At 47.3% G+C, this 21592-nt stretch overlaps 2 protein-coding genes across 6 annotated transcripts in view; one reads left to right on the top strand and one right to left on the bottom strand.

The window, feature by feature from the left end:
- Positions 1-12210, bottom strand: part of GCFC2 (GC-rich sequence DNA-binding factor 2) — a 44533-nt gene extending 32323 nt beyond the window's left edge. Inside the window, exons 1-4 of the mRNA XM_090031396.1 lie at positions 11835-12210; positions 7682-7789; positions 5531-5677; positions 3931-4152 (exon numbers count right to left, since the gene is read on the bottom strand). Coding sequence (XP_089887522.1) covers positions 3931-4152; positions 5531-5677; positions 7682-7789; positions 11835-12099 — 742 coding nt within the window. The 5' untranslated portion in view covers positions 12100-12210. The remainder of the gene's footprint in view (positions 1-3930; positions 4153-5530; positions 5678-7681; positions 7790-11834) is intronic.
- An 87-nt stretch (positions 12211-12297) lies between these two features.
- The window catches only part of ITSN2 (intersectin 2), a 126794-nt gene continuing 117499 nt past the window's right edge, over positions 12298-21592 (top strand). The window contains exon 1 of one of the 5 annotated variants that reach the window (XM_090031381.1): positions 12298-12431. Coding sequence is in view for 1 of the 5 variants with exons in the window: in XM_090031371.1 (XP_089887497.1) it covers positions 12410-12431 (22 nt within the window). In the remaining 4 variants the exon portion in view is untranslated. Of the gene's footprint in view, positions 12432-16876; positions 17219-21592 lie in introns of those variants that run through there. The other 4 variants (XM_090031371.1, XM_090031361.1, XM_090031366.1 and 1 more) reach the window with 4 other exon arrangements.

The raw sequence follows: 21592 nt of genomic DNA on the forward strand, positions 1-21592 counted from the left end.
GAGAAGAGGAAAACTAATTAGATACACTGGAGGACAGGGCTAGGATTCAGGGAGACGTAGACAAATTGGAGGATTAGGCCAAAAGAAATATCATGAGATTCAACAAGGACAAGTGCAAAGTCCTGCACTTAGGACAAAACAATCCCATGCACTGGTACAGGCTTGGGGCTGACTGGCTGGGTAGCAGCTCTACAGGAAAGGACCTGGGGGTTACAGTGGACAATAAGCTGAATATGAGCCAGCAGTGTGCCCTTGTTGCCAAGAAGGCTAATGGCATCCCGGGCTACAGTAGTAGAAGCATTGCCAGCAGATCAGGGGAAGTGATTATTCCCCTCTATTCAGCATTGGTGAAACCACATCTGCAGTACTGTCTCCAGTTTTAGGGTCCCCAGTACAGAAAAGATGTGGACAAATTGAAGAGAGTCTAGCACAGGACAACAAAAATGGTGAGGAGGTAGGGGACATGACTTCTGAGGAGAGGCTGAAGGAACTGGGCTTATTTAGTCTAGAGAAGAGAAGATTAATAAATGGAAAGATGGGATTTAATAGCAGCCTTCAACTACCTGAAGGGGGGTTCAAAGGAGGACAGAGCTGGACCGTCCTCAGTGGGGGCAGATGACAGAACAAGGAGCAATGGTCTCAAGTTGAAGCGGGGGAAGTTGAGGTTAGATATTAGGAAGAATTTTCTCACTAGAAGGGTAGTAAAACACTGGAACAGGTCACCCAGAGTGGACTCTCCATTCTTGGAGGTGCCGAAGCCCTGGCTAGACAAGCCTTGGCTGGGATGATCTAGTTGGGGCTGGTCCTGCCTTGAGCAGGGGGTTGGACTAGATGTGACCTCCTGAGTCCCTCGCAACCCTCATTTTCTATGAGTCTATGGTTCCACCTGACTGCTCAGGGCAGCTGTGGTGAGTCTACTTCTCCCAGGAGCTCAGCAGATTGATATTCCCATGGAAGGGGACATGAGCAGCTAAGCAACCGAGCCGTGGAGGGGGAGGTTGGAGGTAGGAGGACACTGCCACTTCAGCTGTGTACCAGGATGGGAGGGTGGGATCGTGGGGGAAGCAAGGAGATGAGGTCACTGGTTTGCTCAGTGCTGAAGGACAGGAACCTTTGTAGCATGCAGAAGCCTGTGGCCCTGTGCTGTGAGTGGGCAGGACGTGGCGATTCACCTACCCCCCCATGCTCCACCATCCCTGTACTCCCCACCCCAACTCCGTTCTGGGCTTCTCAGCCACGGCAGCTCAACAGAAGGTTGTGACCACAGGGGAGTGCTGTAAGGGCTGCGGTTCCTGTCGCGCCATCTTCCTTCCCCTTGCCCCCCTCCTTTTCTCCCAGGGTGTGGAGCAGGGGTAAAGCATACTGTTCTGGGCTACATGACATTCTCATTTGGGGCCCAAGTCATCAGAAGTGGGAAAAGGGCTGGCCACAGGTCATGCAGGTGCAGTGGCCACTGCACTGGTAGTGTGGGGGCTGGTATGCACTCTGCAATTCTGGGAGGGGGGCAGCAAAGTGTCAAAAGAGTTGGGTCTGGGACAGCCATGGCCCATGTAGGGAATGGTATCCCAAGGCCCACAAGCTCAGCTGTGAGCTGCCACGTCAAGGTCTGAGGTGGGGGGGCTCCTGCGAGGCACAAGGCTCATGACCAGACATTCATGGTGTTGGAGCTCTCCTCCCCATCCTGCATGCTGTGCTCCGTGCTCTCAGCAATAGGCAAAAAGATCTTCTTGGAGCTACAGGTGCATCTTGGCTCCCACATCCTATGATGATGCAGGGACCAGCAGCAACACTCCTGGCTCCTCAGGGAACAGCTCCAGCAGCTGTGCTTTTGCCCTGGGGACCTGCTCCTGGTTGTCCCACCATCCCGGGGCCTCCCTGTACATCTTCCTCCAGCAGGGTCTCTACTGGCAACTCTTCCAGCCCCCAACGGTGCCGTAGGTGTGCAGGGTGTCGACAGCTATCTGCTTGGCGAGGAAATGGAACAGCTCCTTGTATAAGGGCATGGCCTACCTCCAGGCCCCAGACCTCTTGATGGCATCGTGCATGCGATGATGCCAACTATTCCTCACCTTGGTCTTGGTGCAGCACTGTGACTAATCCTTGTTGCGGCCCCGCTCCTGCATGGGCTCGGCAATGTGCTTGAAGGCATCCCTGTGGCAGTGCCCTTTCAAAAGTTGGCACTGGATCTCTTCCTTACCCTACATAGCAATAAGATCCCTTATTTCCCCACAGGCCCAGCTGTATGCCTGGGTTTGGCTGGTGAAGATGGATGGGGCAGGGTCATCCATGGTTCACAGCAGTGCCCTTGGGGTCTTGGCATCTGTGGGTGAATGAGGATCCGGCTGCAAGGGGTGGGGAGGGATGGAAAACTAGATGGCTAGAAGCAAAGGACACACAAAAGGTGCTGATCCTGGCATGTGCTTCTCCTTCTCACTTACTCTGGAGGAGGGTCCACACCCAGCTGAAGTGGGGCTCTGCTGGTCAGGCCATCCCCACAACCTTGAACTTTCCAGGTACTTACAGCAGACTACTTGATTCTGACAACAACTTTCACACCAGGCTGGAAATTTCCATTGTCCTCCAGCTGCAACAAAGGGAGCTGGCCACACCAGACCTGCTCCTGAGGTTTCCAAGAGCATCTGCTTGCCGGCCCTGGCACAGATGCTCAGTGCCCCCTCCCCCTTGCCTTATTACTCCAGGACTCCAGAGCTGAGCCAAAAAAACCTTACCAGCTAGATGCCTATGGGCCAGGTACCTGCCAGCAGCATCCAAGCTGCAGAGGCCAAAGGATTGCTTCCCTGCAGGCCCAGTGCCAATGTTCTCCCTCTTGACACCCTGACCCAGCAGAGGCAAGCTGCCCACACCAGGGCTAGAGTACTTCCCTGCGCAAAGCTACCTGGGATGTCAGAACACAACCTATCTTGAGGTGCAATGGGATGAGGTACAGATGTTCAAAAAAAAGCACTCCAACCTAAAGCACTTTATTCTGATACCACATCTACCCAGAGTTAACTGAGAGTCCTTTAAAAATGGCAGATCCCACTCTGTGCGCCATGAATGTCTCTAGCCCTAGTGATTTTTCTCCATATAGGACTGAAGATATACTTTCTAAAAAAGGCAATTATGTTTAGAGTCTATGAAGGAGTCTGTCAGGCAGGGGCATGACTGCTATGATAGGTATACAAACTCACTCTCATCTTTAGGGACCTACTTAATTCATGCTTTTGCAGATTTCGTGGAAACTGTGAAGGCAGGGTTTATCTGCAAAATTGACCAAAAAAACCCCACCCAAAAATAAAATACTGGCATCCCAGTAGAAGCCAGTGGACCTCACTGCCAAGAGGGGAAAGCATTGGCTGGTAGGGTGGCACAAAAAGCAACAGACAAGACAGTGAATGTCCCCTCATCCATCTTCTCCCTGCCAAGCCAATCAGCGATAAGGAGCAGGGCCACATGAAGGGTAGCCAGCAATCAAGATGTCAGATACTCTTCATCCCTCTCCCACCCACCCGCCCCAAGCCCCTCCGCTCATCAGTGGTGATAGGCAGAGATACTGTGAAATAACCATGGAATTACAACTTTATGCCACAATCAACCCAAGAAAACTAGTAAGTGTCCCTGCAATTTAGGTAAATCCCTACTTACCTTGCATTAAAAAAATGCTTAGAACAGGTCAGGGAGATAACATCTGTTCAAGACCACTTCAGCTCACTGCAAGGTACACATGTGCGAAGGCATACTGATCTAGGTGCAAAGCTGTTTTATGTGGGATACTATGTGGACAGTTAAAACCAATTTCACATTCCACATATTTAAAGTTTAGGAGAACAAGGCTTAGAATTGAACTTTTCTGGTACATTTGATATTTTTTAAACAAGTAAGGTCTTGTTATCTTTACGTCTTAGAAAACAGGCATAAAAAAACCCTTACCTATATGTTCAGCCATCCTCTGCCTAAGAGATTTTGTTTTGGGAGTAAAGCTGAGTTTCCTTTCATGATCAGATTCTTCTTCACTCTCAAGATCACTGCTTTCCTTTCTCTGAGAAACCTGATGACCATCTGAAGTATCCAGTGAAATATAGTCTTCTCGAGTCCTGGCCAGCTGACGTTTTCTTCGGGCAGCCTGAATGTAAGCTGCACTAGGGAAAGTACCTACATTGAACAGAATGAAATTAAGATAGGAACCAAAATTACATTTTTTGCCATGAGAAATAATATTGTATTATACAGTGCTTTTTCTACAAATAACTGATAGATTGTAGATTGTTTTGTCTAAAATATACTAGGTTAACAACACACTGATATAACTAAACACTATTTCAATTATACAAAAGGGCACAATTTGAAATCTACAAATATTTAGGGCCATATCGATACCCCCAAATATTAATTTTTCAGAGTGCTGCAACAGTCTTCAAGCCCTTGAACAAAACCAAAAGCAGTCTTAATAAGTACTGGACACTAGGCAGTTTTACCTACGACATAAATGCTGATGGAAGTTGTAAGCTGGCATTTCTCTCTTTTGCCTGCTCCAAGTCCCAAAAATTATAAGCACAAAAACATTAATGAGTTTTAAATGTGAAAACTTAGGGATAATAAGAAAATGGAAAATATTCCTGCATCATGCATGCAATGTAAAAAATTCTATGTACTTTACATTTTTCATTATTCTTTGAAATATGTAACCTTCCTATTTCAGAAAGACCATTTCAGTGCATCTAACACCTTTTTTTTAAATGGAATTTAAGATTATACCATCATACTTTATACGATGATGCTTACTTTCAATTTTTTTTTTATTTTGATTACTACAAATATTATGGGGGGTTTTCTTTAACATAATATCATTCTGGAGGTTTATCCTAAATTTCAAGAGCCTTGCTTGCCAATAAAAATGTTGTGAGATATTATATATTCTGTTAGTGTCTTTTTAAAGTATACTTTGACAGTTTGTGCAAGAGCCAGACTGCTCTCAGGCTGCTTGTAGACATTAACAAAACAAAACAAAAACAAAAACAAAACAAAACTGTGCTTTGCCAAGAGGAGCAGCACATTACTTTGACCTGGCTCCGCAGCGTCTGTATACAATGGGTGCTCCAGTGGGGCTTTTTGGTGCTTTTACTAAAGCTGAGTCAATCAGCTATTAGATAAAATTGTCAAAAAGCCTTACTAAAGCACCCAATCTATACAGATGTGGGGTGAGCCATGTCCAACTAACATGCTGCCTCCTCAGCATGGAAACACGCCAAGTTTAAAGTGCCATCTTTTCTTTTTTCTTTTTTTTTTTTTTTTAAATGTCTGCAAGCAGCCACAGTTATACTAGTGTAACTCTAGACTATTTCCTTAATGCTTAGTGACTCCAGTGCAGCTACTGCAGATTTGGCAATAGAGAGAACACACTGAAGTTTAGGCAGTAAGAGGCATTTGGAAAACCTGCAGTATGTAAGATTATCTAACTACACTCTCTCCATGGAACACCATTTATCACTTTAAGGAGGCATTTCTTTTTAACAAAAAATTCTTTACAAACCTGGTGGTAAATCCTCCCTTTTCTGTGGAGAGCTGGGTAGAGGTTCAGATGCCGTGGATAAATTGCAGTCATCTTCTTTTGCTGAAGAACACTGCTCGTCCTCCTCGTCCGACTCAGAAGCATCTTTGATTTCAGTGGCTCTAGATTCTGAATGAAAGATTTCTGTAAATCAAGGGAAAAAACAAAGCCCACAACTGCAGCCTGACCTCTTGGATGGGCTTTCTGATTTCATATGGTTTTGAATGGTTAATTGATAATACTCAACCCAGCAAAGGATTTACACGCTTCACTTATATATGGTAGGGTGTCTGACTGACTTCAAGGATTTTATAAAAATATTTTTAGTAGTAATAAATTTTAACAAAAGCAGATTTGTAAGACACTGTAAGACCATGTATGCTGTGAATCTATACAAATTCACCTCCTTTTCACTTCTCCTGAATTTAGAATTAAGAGTAGATTTTAAGAAATTTTTAACACAGTTTAGACCTTTTATTGCCAACATTCATTTAAAAAAAATACTGATACAGCACAGTATAAATACTATGTAGGGGTGCGGGAGTGCGGGGGGTTGGCACTCATCCGGGAGTGCGGGAGGCTGGCAGTTCCTGCCACTGCATGTTGCTGGTCCAGAAGTGGCTTGTCCAGTGGCTCAGCAGCTCGTCCAGCAGCTCCCACCACTTGTCTGGGAGGGCATGTGCCTCTGGATCTGCACAGGGCAGGCTGGGCTGGACTGGGCAGGCTGCAGCTGCAGGCTGGGGCCAAGGGATGCACCGTGCTGTGCTCGGAACAGGCGCCGGTGGCACTGGGAGCACAGCCCCCCAGCCCCAACCCACAGCTGCAGCCTGGCCTGGGCCACCCCATGCAGATCTGGGGGCAAACCACCCCCCAGACAAGCGGCAGGAGCAGTGGTGGGAGCCGCCAGGTGAGCAATCAACAATCCATAACTATTCCTTAGATCACAATGCCAGATGATAGTAAATTAAACAGATTGCAGGGGGAGATAGAAGAAGGGGACAGCTGCCTACCTAAAAACAAAAAAGGAATAAAGGAGGAGGAAAATTATGTTTTTCAAAAAGTTAATACAACGTTCAACTGACCAATACTTACTACAAGGGCAAATAATGAATTATCACTGCTTGGAATGACATACAACTTTGAAAAGCTGATGTTTAAGTAAAAACTTAAATACATCCATAATACCCTGAAAGTAATCATTTTTGGTTTTAGAAGCCACATTAAACTCTACCTAAAAAAGCCAGAGAGGGTTTTCTGATAAAAATCAAAATGCATTTTGTATTAACCCAAGTATCCTTAACAAACTTCAATTTCAAACTGATGGGGCAATATGTAAATACCACAGATTTTAAAGGAGCTGCTGCTTGTGATACTAAGACATCACAAAGTTTTTTAATATCCACTTACTTTGGCAGCTCAGGATACTCAAAGATTAGCTCATAAATGCTCCTGCTGCTACCAAACTCAATGCGAGATTAAAAGATAACTTCAAGAGGTTCAAGGTCAAATTTAAGCCAGTTTTGCACTTGGGAATACGGGTTTCCCTCGCTTTATGCTGTACGTGTGTTCCTGGACAATGGCGCATAACTTGAATTCATATAAAGGGAACCCACTTTACAATGTAACAAATAGAGATACGTTCCAAGACCACGACTGTACTGAGCCATTTCTACCACTTTTACAAGACAATTTTGCTACTCACCAACAGACAGTACACACAAGCACAGGGTGCTGGTGAATGGTACCATAATGGGGATGGCAACTACAGAAACGTGTCACAGACAATGACCAAGGAGCACAGATCCACACAGGAGACTGTATTTTGGTGTGCATCACTCCCACAATGCACTGCACAAAGCAGCTGACTGCCAGTTCCACCGCATCAATCGCGTAAGAGTGAATTTACCTCTCATGTAACAAATTTTTGGTATAAAAAGGGTCATCACATAAGACCAAATTTGCACACAGAGAACCCACATAAAGCGAGGGAAACCTGCATATATTTAAGCTTATTGCTATTCAAATATAAAAGTATCAGGGTTTATAAGAAGAAACATATTGGATAACATGTTTAATCTGGGATCGCTAAAGGCTTTCAATTAAATCTACAAAGCATTCTTGGTAAACATCTACCTTTTCTGCTTTCAGTTTGCTCTGCAGAAGACACACTTTCCTTCTTCGGAATGTTAAATCTGATGGCACTGAGTGACGGTTTCTTTACTTGGAAGCTTTCTTCACTCCCTAGTGGGGAGAATAAAACAAACCATGAACAGCATGAACAGACTTCCCAAGCAAAACGTTGTTAACTTTTTGTGGCAGTGCACCTTTGGGTGTCTGCCACTTTAAGGGTTTAAGCAAGCAGGCTGCAGACCAGCCGGCAGGTAGGAGCAGACCCAATTGGGTGGTCACATGGCACCCAGGAGACTACCTGACTGGTGGAGTGCTGGGCAGCCTGGGTATAAGACCAGGCCCCAAGACCACAGCCAGCCACGTGCAAGAAAGAACATCACCTGACCTGAGTACTGCTGCTCCCAGGACATCTGGAAATCAGGTTAGGAACTGTGGGGATGGAAGAGGTCCCTGGCCTTGGATAAGACTTGAAACTACAACCTGCTAGGTTTAGATGGTGTGGTGGGGCTGTCTGTGGTCTCCAGGAAATGCCACACCTGTGCCTCCCCAGTGAAAGGCAAGGATGGCCTCAGCCACCACCACCTGATGGGTAACCCCATAGAGGGACCAGATTAGGGGTTCAGGCATGTTGACAGACACCTGAGGCCTAACAGGTGTAAAGCGCAGAAGCTCCAGTGAGAGGGCAGAGTAGTGGCCCCAGTGAGGGGGTACAGTGAAAGCGGGGGGCCATGTGGAATAGGGCCCATGGGAGCCTGAAGGACTGCGCATAGGTCAGCCAGAGTAGTGGCCCCAGTGAGGGGGGCAGAAAAGGCCAAGGTATATCTGAGGACACCTGAGGCCAATTGTGGGCTGGAGGCCAAGTGCAGCCCAGCAAAGGGGCCAGGGGAGCTAGAAGTCATTTTAGATGTCACCTGTGAGGCATGGGATATGGTGTAGGAAAGGTTCAGAGCTGTGTATTACACCCTTGGCATCAGGACACTGAAGGGGCAGCCTCCTGCCTAGAAACAACTATTTAATTCCAACAAAGGTGTGGTAGGAGTCAGGTGGGTGGGCCAACTATGAGGCTGCCTTGGCCCGTCACATTTGTAAATGCTGCAATTCCAAACCACATCCTAAGCCACAAGCACAGCAGATGAAAGAACATAGACATAAGAACTGCCATTTACTGAGTCAGACAATGGGACAGTCTTGCCCAGTGCCCCATGTCCACAGAGGGGTGCCACCACTTCCCCTGGCTGCTGCTGGGCCAGGAATCGGAAGGAGCCCTGCTGAGCTGCTATAGGCTCCTGCTACCCTTACCACCACTGTGCCTGGACCTACAGCCGACCATCACCACCCAGGTGCCTGAACCGTCTCCCCCAGCCCTGATCAAAGCCACCCTTGCCAGACTCCAGCACATCCTGCAATCCAGTACAGACATGGGAGAAGCAGGGTCCCCCACCAAAAACCAATCTAACCCTGAGGGAGATGCTGCACAGACCCACTGCTGGTTGTCCTGCTATTCCTTGTGCTACCCCCTCCCCCACCACAAGGGGCTGTATCTCTCCCTCTCCTGGTGTTGGGGGATGTAGTGAACTGGGTGGTTCAGGCAGTGCTCTGCTGGACCTTTGCCCCCATAGGGGCAGAGGAGGGGGAAATGCCCACCAAGCCAGTCTCCAGAGATAGGCACTGGGATTCTTCTGGCTGGAACAGCACTGGGTCTCTGCAGGTGTCCTGAGCCTCCCCTTGTGGGAGAGCAGACTTGGCCTGGTGAGCCTCTGCATCCAGGCCCACACCTACCTTTAGGCCTTGCAGAGGCTCCTGTACAGTGCCAGTAGTCAGGCAACGTGGTGTAGCCTATGCCTCATTTGGTAAGTAATCCCAGACTTTTAAAAGCTATATCAAGGCCTAAATTCTTTTGGAAAAAAACCTGCTTTTTGCTGCTGCCTCTACAAACGCAGTAATCTTCAAATAACCCTTTTAAGATGTGAAACAAGACAAATTGTTAACTATAGGCAACATTAAGTACTAACACAGACAGAATATGTCTGGACTTAACCATAAGGAAGAGAGAGGAAAACATATAGAAAACAAATTATATCACCGTTAAGATTAATCATACACTAACACAGGGATCAGTAGCCTCCAGCACACGTGCCAGAGCATGGCATGCGGGGCCATCTTGCTCAGCATACCACAGAGGGCCTGGGCTCTGGGCACATGTTGCTGGCCATGGAGCCTGGGATGTTCACAGCAGGTGGCTGAGAGGCTGCAAGCTGTGCTGCATGCAGCCCAGGCTCCATGGCAGGCAGCAGCTGCTTAGAGCCCAGGCTGGCTGTGGCAGGTAGCCGGGAGGCTGCAAACAGCTGCATTGGACTCCTTAATGACCACAGCTGCACATATGCCTCTGGGTGCAGGGCCAGAAAGGGGTTGCAGAATGCATGGATGGGGAAGTGATGGGGTTGCTGAGGCAGCTGCCACTGCCACAGAGCCTTGCCATACTCAAGACCAGTACAACTTGTTTGCAGCCTCCCAGCTGCCAGCCACAGGTGACCCAGGCTCTAGGTAGCTGCAGCAGGAAGCTAGGAGGCTGCAAACAACTGCACCAAGCTCCACAGCCCCAGCACTGGCTCCGTGGCAGTGGTAGCAGCTGCACACATGCCTCAGAACACATGGTAGGGAAGCAGCCTGGGGCAGCACAGGTGGCAGGCAGGCTGCCAACAGCTGCATAGCTCCCCTGCCATACTAAGTCCCCTCCCTCCCTTCTACCTGTCCTGCCACTTTCCGGGGCATGATGCCACTTCTCTTTCTCCCATTTCCTCACCAGACTGCTCCTCGCCCCAAGCTAAAGTATAACTCGTAGGGCATTACCAGTTATCAATACGTGAATGGTTAAGTGTTCACATCCCTATTTGCCACAGCCTAAAGTATTTTCAAATGAGGTCCAGCAAAAGAAATTTTGAGAACCCCTGCACTACTTAACCTGGTTAAAAGGCCTATATGTACTTAGTCACGGATAGTAAAAAACCCAGGTTGGATACCTGAACGTTTCAGCCAACGTGGAGAATTGTATGGTTTTGTGCAGAAAGGGGATCATGTTGTTTGTGGCCTGTGCAGTAAAAGAGTGGTATCTTGTACTGTCAGCATCCAGTACCATTTCAAACTTGAGTGCATCAGAAAAGCTGTTGATTCACTTGAAAAACGGACCCCTGGCTTTTCTAAGTTTGTAAGTAAATGTGCTCTTTACACACAGGCAAGTTACACTGCAGCTGTAGCTATAGCTCAGAAGGGCGAGTGCTTACAGATGGGTAGGACTTAAAAGAAGCTTTCTGAAACCATGCTGAGGAACTGCTTCACGATTTTGTGAATAACAAAGCCATGAAGAAATGCCATCGGCAGCCAGGACAGCTCAAAAGCGAGTAGACGTCCATGAGTTCCACCCTGAAGTTACAGGCTGAGAGAGAAAGAACTGCCTTTTGTTAGTTTTAATTTCATCACCTAGTGTCATTCTGTGACCCTTACTTCTTGTATTGTGAGACAGTCAATAACAAACCCCTAGTAACGTTCTATGCACCATTTCGCATTTTGTAAACTCTTAATGTTGCCCTTCAAACCCCTCTTTTCTCAGCCAAGCCTGGTGTCTTCCCCACTCCTCACACAAGCCCTCCACACCACCAGTCGTCCTTGTCACCCTTCTCTGCACCAGCTTTAGCTTCCTATACCCTTTGTGAGGTGCAGGGACCAGACCTGGGCATGTTATTCAGGGTGCAGATGCACCACGGATGTCTAAGGGAGCACCACAATACTTTCTGTTGCATGGAGTCAGGCAGTCATTGGTACATGCCAGACACTTGGCATGAGATGAGCAAGTGTGAGGCCAACCCTTGTACGGGATCCACAGACCTCCTCGCCTGCTCCCTCTGCCTGGCCTCAGGGCTTGGGACACACATTCAAATGAAAGCTAGCTGGAAACCACTTCCAGAGCCACTACACATTTTCAAGCACTAATTCTGTTGCTGCCTGGCCCTCAAGGGAGCAGGACAAATGTGGTTATCACCCGACTTGGCCCATGGGGCCAGTCCACGTTTACTGCGTGCTCCACCAGTGACTTGTGCCATGCGGATAGGGTGCAAAGGGGCCAAGCCCGGACGCCTGTGGGGAGGGGGAGGAGCTCTACCTTCTCGCTTCTCGTCACTGTCGAAGCTAAGCAGGTCCCCGCACCCCCGTGCCTGCCGGACGCCGCCTTCGCCTCCGTTCTCCGCCACCTCTTGGCCCCTCGCGCTCACCATCGGCGCTTCCGGGAGCCGCGGGGGACAGTGGTCGGGGCTGGCAGAGCCCTGCCGCCGCCCCTCCCCCTCGACGCCGGGGCCCGACTCCTCCTCGCTACTAGCGGACTGCGCCCTGCGGCGGCCCCGGAAGTGACGCGGACGCCGGCGGAACATTCTGTCCGGTACCGGTCACGCAGGCCCCGGTAAAACCCGCCGCCCAATGTGCATGCGCGCTGCAGCCCGGCTGGACAAGGAAGCGGGGCTGACCAATTACCTGGTGCTGGCCCCGCCCCGTGGCTGTCACAAGGGAAGTGGGAGGGGCAGAAGGGGCTGCTGGCCAATGAGGATGAAGTGTCTTCAACCCTCCCCTGGCAGGGACGAAGCGGGGTGCAGAGTGGCGGAGTCCTTAGTGCTGTTGGGGTGGTGCCGGCGGAGGAGCCCGGTCGGCGCGGGTGGTGTTTCCTGCAGGACCACGGGGGAGCAGATGCGGGTCGCGGCCTTCTCTGGTAAAGCAAGCGGGACCCGTGCAAACTAAGTACGGTAGCACGTGTCTTCTCCCTGACGCTGTTGTCTCTGGCTCTGCGCTGAGCCCCGGGGAGAGCCGCCCACCCGCCCCCGGCTTCAGAGGATTTGCTGCGGAGTAAAACCCGGGCTTAGTTGCACCGCAGCAGTGGTGGGAGGTGTCTGCGCCCTTCCTCTTTGCTGGGACGCTGGCACTTGTATGCGCTTCAGGTCTTCATAGGATGCATTTGGTAGCCTGAGACGCAAAGAAATACAAAAATCTAGAGCGCTTGGTTCTGAGATGAGACATTTTATTAGACCGAGGAAATCGCAGATGCAATTAATTTTTTTTCTGTGAGCTTTCAGGCAGGGTAAAATTAATCTTTCTGCAAGCAAGGACAGCCACACAAAAAAACGTCAGATGCCCTTCAGCCTCTGGGAAAGATAAAAATAGTGAAAATTCCCCATAACTAGGAAATAAATTTCACTTTTGCACAGACAGAGGGAGCTGAAGATGGAAATCTGTCCCTCTGGATCGATGAGTGTGTTGTTGTGAGTTGTTCTGGGTTGCTCTTGGTTGTGTAGATCAGGTACGCCTCCTTCCCTGGAGGTGTCAGATGGCAAGCGGGGAGCTTAGAAATCTCTCTTCTTGTTAAATAAAGTTTTAAAATCCAAAATCGGCTAAATTCAAGTCTTCGTAGGCAGGCAAGGTTCTTTGGGTAGATGTGTGATACCTTTTACTAAACCAACTAAATAGTTGGGGAAATTTGTTTTTTGCAAGCTTTTGGGCACAAACACCCTTCCTAGGGCCTAGGAGTCTGCTGGTGTGACATGTGCACTCCTGGGTAGGGTAGAAGCCAATTTGCAAAATTTAGGTTTGTGAAAATGCAAATGCGTAGCAGCGAGGATCAGAGGGAATGGGGGACAATAGATGTGAGACTGCTAAGTTGTGGGGAAGGAGGATGTTGACCTGGTGATGGAATGGAGTTGGTAAAATGCAGACAGGTTACCTGGGGTTGTCGGATGGCAAGCAGGTTATAACGTGCCATAAATCCAATGTCTGCATTTAGTGCATTATTTTTTTATTTTTTTTTGTATCCAATAGACTGATGAAGTGAAGTTTGTAGACTTGCCTTCAAGGATTAGAATTGAGAGAGGAGAGAGAGAGAGAGAGTGGTTGTCTTGTGAGAAGTGAGTACCCACAGGTAACTGGGTAATTAGGTCTCCGTAGAGTCATGGAAAACTAGGGCTGAGGCAGGATGATCCCTATTCAAGCCATGCTATACAATTCACTAGCTAAACTCTACGTAAGACTACTATCAGCCCTGACACAGCATAGACCTAACACCCTAACCTGCCACAGGTAACACAGGGGAATCACAGCAGACAGTGTCCTGCTTCTTTTCTTGTAGTATGAGCTCAGGGGATACCAGGCAAACATTACTGCAGTTGTTTCTTTCTGGCTACTTAAAAATTCAATAGTAAGGCAACCTCTCTTATCCACTAGACAGCGATTTATGACCTACATACAAGCTGTGGGTCATGGTGAGGAAATCTTTCCATACAGCTGGAATCAATTTCTGCTTATCAATATCTTTGTTTATTCCTCACTATTAAATAGTTTAAGCCAGGGGTGCTCAACTCCTGGCCTGTGAGCCAGATCCAGCCCACAGATCTATGTAATCCAGCCAGAAGGACTCCCTAAGTGGGGAAGTGGCGGTATCATTAATTGTTCACCCCCTGCTGCTAAATTTTCAGACCCATGTGGCACTCCCTATGCCAGATAACATGGCCCTGTGTACCAGATCATGCTAGATCACTCCAGTGAGCAATTGGATCCAGGCATGTGGGGGTCAGGCTGGTGTGCTGGACACTGCATGCCAACCCAGCATGGGACCTGGCCAGCATGCTGACCCTGTGCCACACATCCAGCCTGCTATAAGGTTGGTGCCCCTGGTTTAAGAACATGATTGAAGGGATCTGGCTATCATTAGTCCAATACACTATCTGGTCACAGAAAAGGTATGGGTTTTGGACCGGAAGAGCAAATCACTGATGGTTTCTAGCATGTCTGGACAAGCACCAATACTGCAGAGTAAGTGAGCCAAACTATGAAGTACGCCAGAGGCATAAGATAATTTTGTTCCTTCTGCTTCTGTTTGAAGAATGGACAATTTTATCTATGATCTGTTCAGCTGACAGTAGGGATTTACACCTATCACCTTTCAGGACATTGTGCTGCCTATAACTGGGACTTGCTGACTGACTGTAGGGAGGGAGCCAACTAAATTTCAAAGGGAAGGCACTGAAGACTTGAAAAATATGAAAGATCTGGTTGTTTTAAGTATTTCTAGAGCCTTTATTTTCATAATATCTTGGCATATTTTGTTGTTCTCTCTACAGAGAAGCATTAGCTCAGCTGGAGAGAATTAAATAAGAATAGAAAAAGAATCTCTGGTCACTGTAAACAGTATTTAATACTCCCTCCCTTCCTGCTCCTTCCACTCTCCCCAAGTCTTTCATCTTAATTAGTCTTTTCTCAATCGTGGTTTCTGTATCTGCAGTCATCCTGTATCTATGTCTGGAACAATCTCCTTGTTACTCAGCTGGTCTCTTCCCCCTTCCCCTCATCCTTCCTACCTGTTCATTACTCATCTCTTTGCCTTGAAATGCAGTCTAGAATCCTTACTGTATTTTCTTTCTGTGATTATAAACTCTGTGGGATAGGTGCTATTACTTGACTGGCTTGTAAAATTGCATTATAAGTATACATACCACAACTAATAATAAATGTCACTCTTACTTGTGACATAAGCCGGGATAAAAACAGTTTAGATTTTTTTTAAGTGCAGGATAGTGGTGTACAGGTCTGGGACAAACCCGGGGGGGGGTATGCACAGTTGCAAGAGTGTGGATTCTGAGAGCTGCGGAGGGCGAGACAGCATGCAGATCCACATTCTCTACTTGCTGCTGGCTTTCTGGCCCTCATGTTTCCCACATATGAGCATGGTGACACTCATTTCATCATCATCAGGGGGAAATCACAGCCCCCGGTGCTGCAGCTACTCCTTCTTGGACTTGCATACCAGTGACTAGAGCCACCTTTCCTTGCAGGCCCTTCCAGAATGTCCAGGAGCCTGGGAAGAAGAAGAGAATGAGCTGATCTGAAAAGCAGAGCTCTATAGCCAAGTATCCATCCCCTTGCATGAGGGCAGCTGGCACTGGGGCTGGAGTAGGGTGGGGGCAGGACTGGGAGCCCCCAGGGGTGCTGTTTGACTGCAGGACACTGGGGTGTGTGTAGGGTGTCCAACAGCAGGAGGAGCAAGGGCTTACTTCCCTTTGAGGGTCCTGCAGCACCTGGCCCCCATGGGAGGATCTTGCAGCGACCCAGGGTGCCAGTCACTGCTGTGAAGTATGAGGACATACATCACCAAATACAGGCAGTCCTCAGACTTTCGACATGATTGGTTCCTGAGACCACATCTTAAGTTGAAACGTTGCAACTCAAAACTGATTTTTCCCATAGGAAACTATGTTATAAATGGGGGATTGGTTCCTGAGCCAAGGCCCCATACCCTGTTTTCACCAAAAATACCCCAGAATTTTGTACTCAATCAACTATAGTTGAGTAATATAGCTACATTAATGTATTTATATTGTAAATAGCAATCATTGATTTGGAAGGACTTCTTTGAGGTGACTTGGCTGGAGTTCTTGAAGGGCTCCTGGCTGCAGGTTTTTCTGGAGTCTTGGACACTCTTAAAACTCCAAGGAAGTTTGGACAGACAAGAGATGGGCAACGCAGCAAACTTATTTGCTGACGTGTGGCGTCGGATCAAGCATTGTAAAGTCGAAATTGAGGTCAGAAAGTTGAAACAGGGTGTCAGTTTATAAACGTAAGTGCAAAACGTAACTCGAAATGTTGTAAGTCGAGGACTGCCTGTGCATCCAAAAGGAAAGGCTTCAGTCTGAGACACAGTACCTGTGGAAAAGTTGTTGCCTGCCCTCTAGAAAAAATCCGGGGAAAGTTTTAAGGGGAACATTTAAAAACATTAAATGTTTTGTTAGCGCTGGAACAAAACCAGACAACCAAAGCCGTTCGGTGCACGCCTTGCGAGTTGCGGTTCTGCTGCCTCGTATCCCAGTTCTCCCATGATATGGTCCCTGCTTGAGGCCGGCCACAGAGCTGGGCCGAGACAGCACAGGAGCATCCCACGCGTCCCGGCACAATTTGCCTGCAAACGTTTAGGGTTTCACAGCTTGGATTTTCACCGCAGGGTTTGCCAGGCTCCGAGCGACTTCTTTGGTTTAATTTTTCAGTCAAAGACTCTGCAAAAAAAACCCAAGTTGCTGAGCAGCTTCGACAACCAGCTTTTGGGACCAGGAGCGAGAGGGGGCCTGGCTTCTTCGGGGGGGCAGGTCGAAAGACCTGCAGCCTTTCAACTCGGAGCTCTTTCTCCACAGAGGCGCGTGGGGGCTTCTCGCCCGCGCCCCGCCCGGGCTGCTGGAGTCAGACTCGCCCCACCCGTGGGCTGGTTTTGCCTCGCAGGCCCGGGGAGGGGGCTGGGAGGTGGCCACATATTTGGATTTGTGAGGCCGATCCTGCACACACGGGTCAAGCGTGGAGGCCGGCCCGGGCCGGGCAGAGGAGACGGGCTGCGGGGCGGGCGCCGCTGCCAGCAGCCGGGGGGGAGCGCTGTGGGCCGGCTCCGCCCGCGACGCCGCCGCCATGTTGTGGGGCTGACGCTGCGGCCGCAGCAGCGGGAGGCGGAGGAGCTGCTCGGCGCAACAGGTAGCGGGCGAGGCGGTGGTGCAGGCGGGTGAGCCTGAGGGGCGGGGGTCGCTGCGGCCCGGCCCAGCCCGGCCCGGCCCGAGCGTCTCTCCGGGGCGTGCCGCGGCTGGAGCTGGGTCGGAGCCCGCTGGCACCTGTGGCGGGCGCGGGGCACGTGTGGCCGCGCGGCCTTCGTAGCGCGATGGTGCGGGTCGTGGCCCCGCGCGTGTCCGGGGCTGCGATTGCGACCCTGCCGCCGTTATGGCACCGCTCGCCGGCTCGTGAGGTGACGCTTCCTTCGCCACCAGTGTGGCCTCGCACCAGTCGGGGGTCGTGGCACCGCATTGCCTTTGCCCTTGGGCCCGGGACGTTTATTGCGCGGTTCGCCGTTGCGTGAGGTGACGGTTCCTTTGCCTGTGTGGCCGGTCTGTGTTTATCGAGGGCATGATAGATCCCCGTGTAACTGGGCTACACTTACTGCACTATTCACCATTTCATGGTGTGGTTCCTTTGCCTTTGTGGCCCATTTATTGCATGATTCGCGGTTCATGGCATGATAATTCTTTTGCCCATGTGGCCAGTCTATATTTGTTATGTGATTTGGCATTTTATGGCAGGATGGTTCCTTTGTCCATGTGGCCAGCCTGCATTTATTGCACAACTTGGGGTTCACGGTGTGATGATTGAATTGCACGGGTGGCTGGTCTAAATTTATTGCGTGATTCACCAGTGAATTTCATAATACAGGTGACATGTGGCAGGGGCTGAGGGCTGCAGGAGGCCAGGGAAAGATATAGCTAAAGTAGATCATTGTCATGCTGATTTGCTTCTTGTCTAATACTGGTCCAACCAGTAGTTTGAAGAAACTTAACAAGGGTTGAAGATGTATGTTGTCAAACATGGATTTGTCACGTTTTCTCAGTCTTTTTTTTTTTTTTCTTTTGTCATTGTAAAGAAAATAAAGTGTGATCACCATGTATCTAGAGTGCTTCATTGAGCTCCTTAGGTCTGAAAGCAGTCTGAATAATGAATAACAATGCTTTTAAAGGAATCTGTTTCTCCAAGACAGTGGGACACCGCATTAACACTGAGGCAAGAGGCAAGGCTTTCTTAGAGTGATATCTTTTATAGGACCAACTATGTCACTGGGATAGACGAGCTTAGTTTTGAGTAAGACGCACCACCCTACAAATAGAGAGATTGCCCTAAGAAATCCTTGCCTTGCAGAATTTCTGAACCATCACAGCTACATCACTCTTTCTTTACAAAAATGTAAAGGCTGATTTTACTTTTACTAATTCTTATAAGCATTTAACTAGTTTTCATGCATGTAAAACTTTTTTTTTTAAAAAACAAATACTACCATAACTAATCTGTCTTCATAAATCTCTTCTCTTGTGTGTGTTATCGCTCCTTTTTCATAGAGGAAGAAACAGAGGGGGTAAAAATAGCTTGATTCTGGCTGTGAGGAAGACTGATAAAGGTGGGATTACAGATTGGGGTATTTTGGCTCTTGTCATCCTAACACAAGATCATGTTTGTTTCTAGGGTCTTTTGAGTCACTGCTGAGTTGAACTGCTGTTCAGACTCCCAAGGTCATGTTTACACATGTCCTACGTGGTCCTTTCATTCTCAGCCGGGATGCTTGCATAACTCGTATTGATCAAACAAGTGGTCAACTGAGGCTTTTCATTTTTTATCAAACATTTTGTTTCCCATTCTCTCATTTTCCACCATGTATTGTTTAAACTTCCCGTTATGTCCTTACTGACACCTAGGATCCAGTCTCTCTGAGATGGGATCTACTTTTCTTATCAGTCTGTAGTGTACAGCATCTAGGACAAGGGGGCCTGATGCCCGATTATGATCTCTAGGTGCTCCAGTAGTATAAATAAATCAAGCGTTCCTCCAGTGATAGTGGAAGTTGTGCTACTCCTCACGCCATGTTTACTATCACAAATTATAATCTCCTGAAGTTTGTGCTAATAGTGAATTATGGTGTATTTTTTATCCCTGTCCTTGGCATGGATAAAGTCAAATAGATTACAGTAGAAGTGAGCTGTTAGTGATTTTCAGCACTGCTGGTAAGACAGCTATTTGTGAGCTTCAGAGAAACACGCATGGTATAAAGTAGTTTAGTTTACAAATATTTATGTTGCCATACTATTAACAGTAAGTGAATAAAGTTTACTTCAGGATATGAAGTATTGAATATTGTTTGCTTTAACACTTTTCACTCAGCTGTTTGCTTTGTGTTCTTGTTTAGTCAGTGATTCTTCCACAGTGACTAGACCTCTTCCATATACTCCCGTGATCCAGAGAAGCAGTGTTTGCTTGCTTTGCCTCCAGAGTGCACTTGGTGACATTCAGGCAGATGAGAACAATTTGTGTCAGAGATTTTAAAGTTCTTAATGACCTGAGACATCTTAAATGAGCACCATCCCTTCTAAAATCTGGCACCTGTGAGCGGCCTGAAGTTGAGGACCCCAAAGCTGAGGTACTCATGATCGGAAATCACTATTGCAGACTGTGGACCTGGTTTTTTCCCCTGGCTAAGTTGCACAGTAACTGACGCTTTAGAGCAGTGGTCCCAGCCTTTTTAAACTCAAGGCACCCTTCAGAAAATGCAGCTCTTAGTTTTCACTTTTTGACTATGGAAAAAAATAATACAGCAATTTTTCTGTTGCAAAACCTCAGAAAGACCATAACAGGTCAGAAGGTTTTAGCACTGTGGACTCCTATGTGAAATCTCTGGGTTTATCTTGTGAATCACATAGGTATTTGCACACCTAACTGTGCTAATACTGTGAGACAAACTATGCTGTGGCCCCCTGATAGAGAATCACTGCTTTCAAGACAGGAGCACTGACATTGCGTAGTAATGTGTCCATTCAGTCCCTTTGCAAAGCTTGTAAAAAGGGGAAGGAGGCAGTATTCAGTTGTTTAAAAACAAACTGGGTTCCTGACTACCTCTTGTTCTCTTAATTCTGTTGGATCCTCAGATGCTGCCATCTTGACTTTGTATTTTCATGGTCTGATTTATTTTCCCTTTCATAACATTCACCCCTTCCTTTTCAGTATTTAAAACTAGTTTTTCTTAACTTATTTGTTTTGTCATCTAAAACTTGTGTTTAAACCTTGCTTATCATACTGTGTAAGTTTAACTCCTTTGTTTTCTCTTTTTGATCCTATCCTGTTTTCAAATGATTTGTTTTCACTCTTGCAAATCAGCTTTTATCTGTACCGTAACATTCTTCCTCTCATCTGGTCCCCTAGATAATATTTCCTGGCATTTCTCCACATCAGTGATAGCAAGGATAAGTACAGTGCTTTTAAAAAGAAGATTGAGTGTTTGTGCTGCTATGTGCATGAAGACCTGTTTCTACCTTTTATTCCTTGACCCTGAAACTCTTGCTTCAGGTGGCTGGACAGTGCAAAGTGATCTGCTGTCCTCTCTGCATCTCACTAATAAGATGACTAATTTTAGCTATCTTTTTCTTTTGTATGCAAAGATGCTTTTGAGTCATAGGAGCACTTGTCAGAAAAGTAGAGTTGTTCGGATTATACATTGCAAAGGTGACTTCTAGCTATAAAATGAAGTAGTTATCTATATCTTTGAATACTAAAAACCTCATGTGAACCTCAATATTAATCTTATTCAACATCAGCCTAGTAAGATCAGGTTTCCCCGTGCCTGGGGCTTGTGACAGATGATGCAACAGATTATTCTAGCTTGGCTAAGCATGCTGCTTCTGCTGTTCTCTAAAAGTCTGATATATATATTTAAAGGTGTTACATCACAAAGATGCAGGGGTTTTGCAAAAGTGCCTAACTCCAGCTGGTAAATCAGTGTAATTTAGACACCAAACCTGCTTCAGTGCTTTTGAAAATCTCATTAGTCACCTAGCTGCGTATTAAGTAACCAGAAATCTAGCCTTAAGTCCCCATCGGCATGGAACTGCAGGACTAATTGGTATTGCTTGAATAAGAAGCTAGTGAAAATTGACTTTAAAAAAATGTTCAGTATGTTAAGTACTGGCATACTATTTTCTCTTTTTGATTCATTCATCTGCTTTCAATTTGCAAACTTATTTTCTGCTGTTGTTTTTCTGTAGCTATTCTTTTTCCAGATGTAGGCTATTAAAAGGGAAAAACAAAGTCACAAAGATACGGAACTGTATCTGCTTCTCATTGAAGTCAGTGGAAATGGCTCTTAATGCTTATTGCATCAAGTATCCCTCTCAAGAGGGCTGAGCCTATTTTTGATAACATATGTTTGCCCACAAAACATTAAAGAAGCACATTACTAGAAAGTGAATTAAAATGTTTTCAATAAATAAAATCCACTGGAGGATTTTTCTCTAAAGGTTTAGAAATGTTGTGTAGGCACTAGCT

The sequence above is a fragment of the Crocodylus siamensis genome, chromosome 1, assembly GCF_052110815.1.
Source record: "Crocodylus siamensis isolate JL-2025a chromosome 1, ASM5211081v1, whole genome shotgun sequence".
Classification (NCBI taxonomy): domain Eukaryota; kingdom Metazoa; phylum Chordata; order Crocodylia; family Crocodylidae; genus Crocodylus; species Crocodylus siamensis.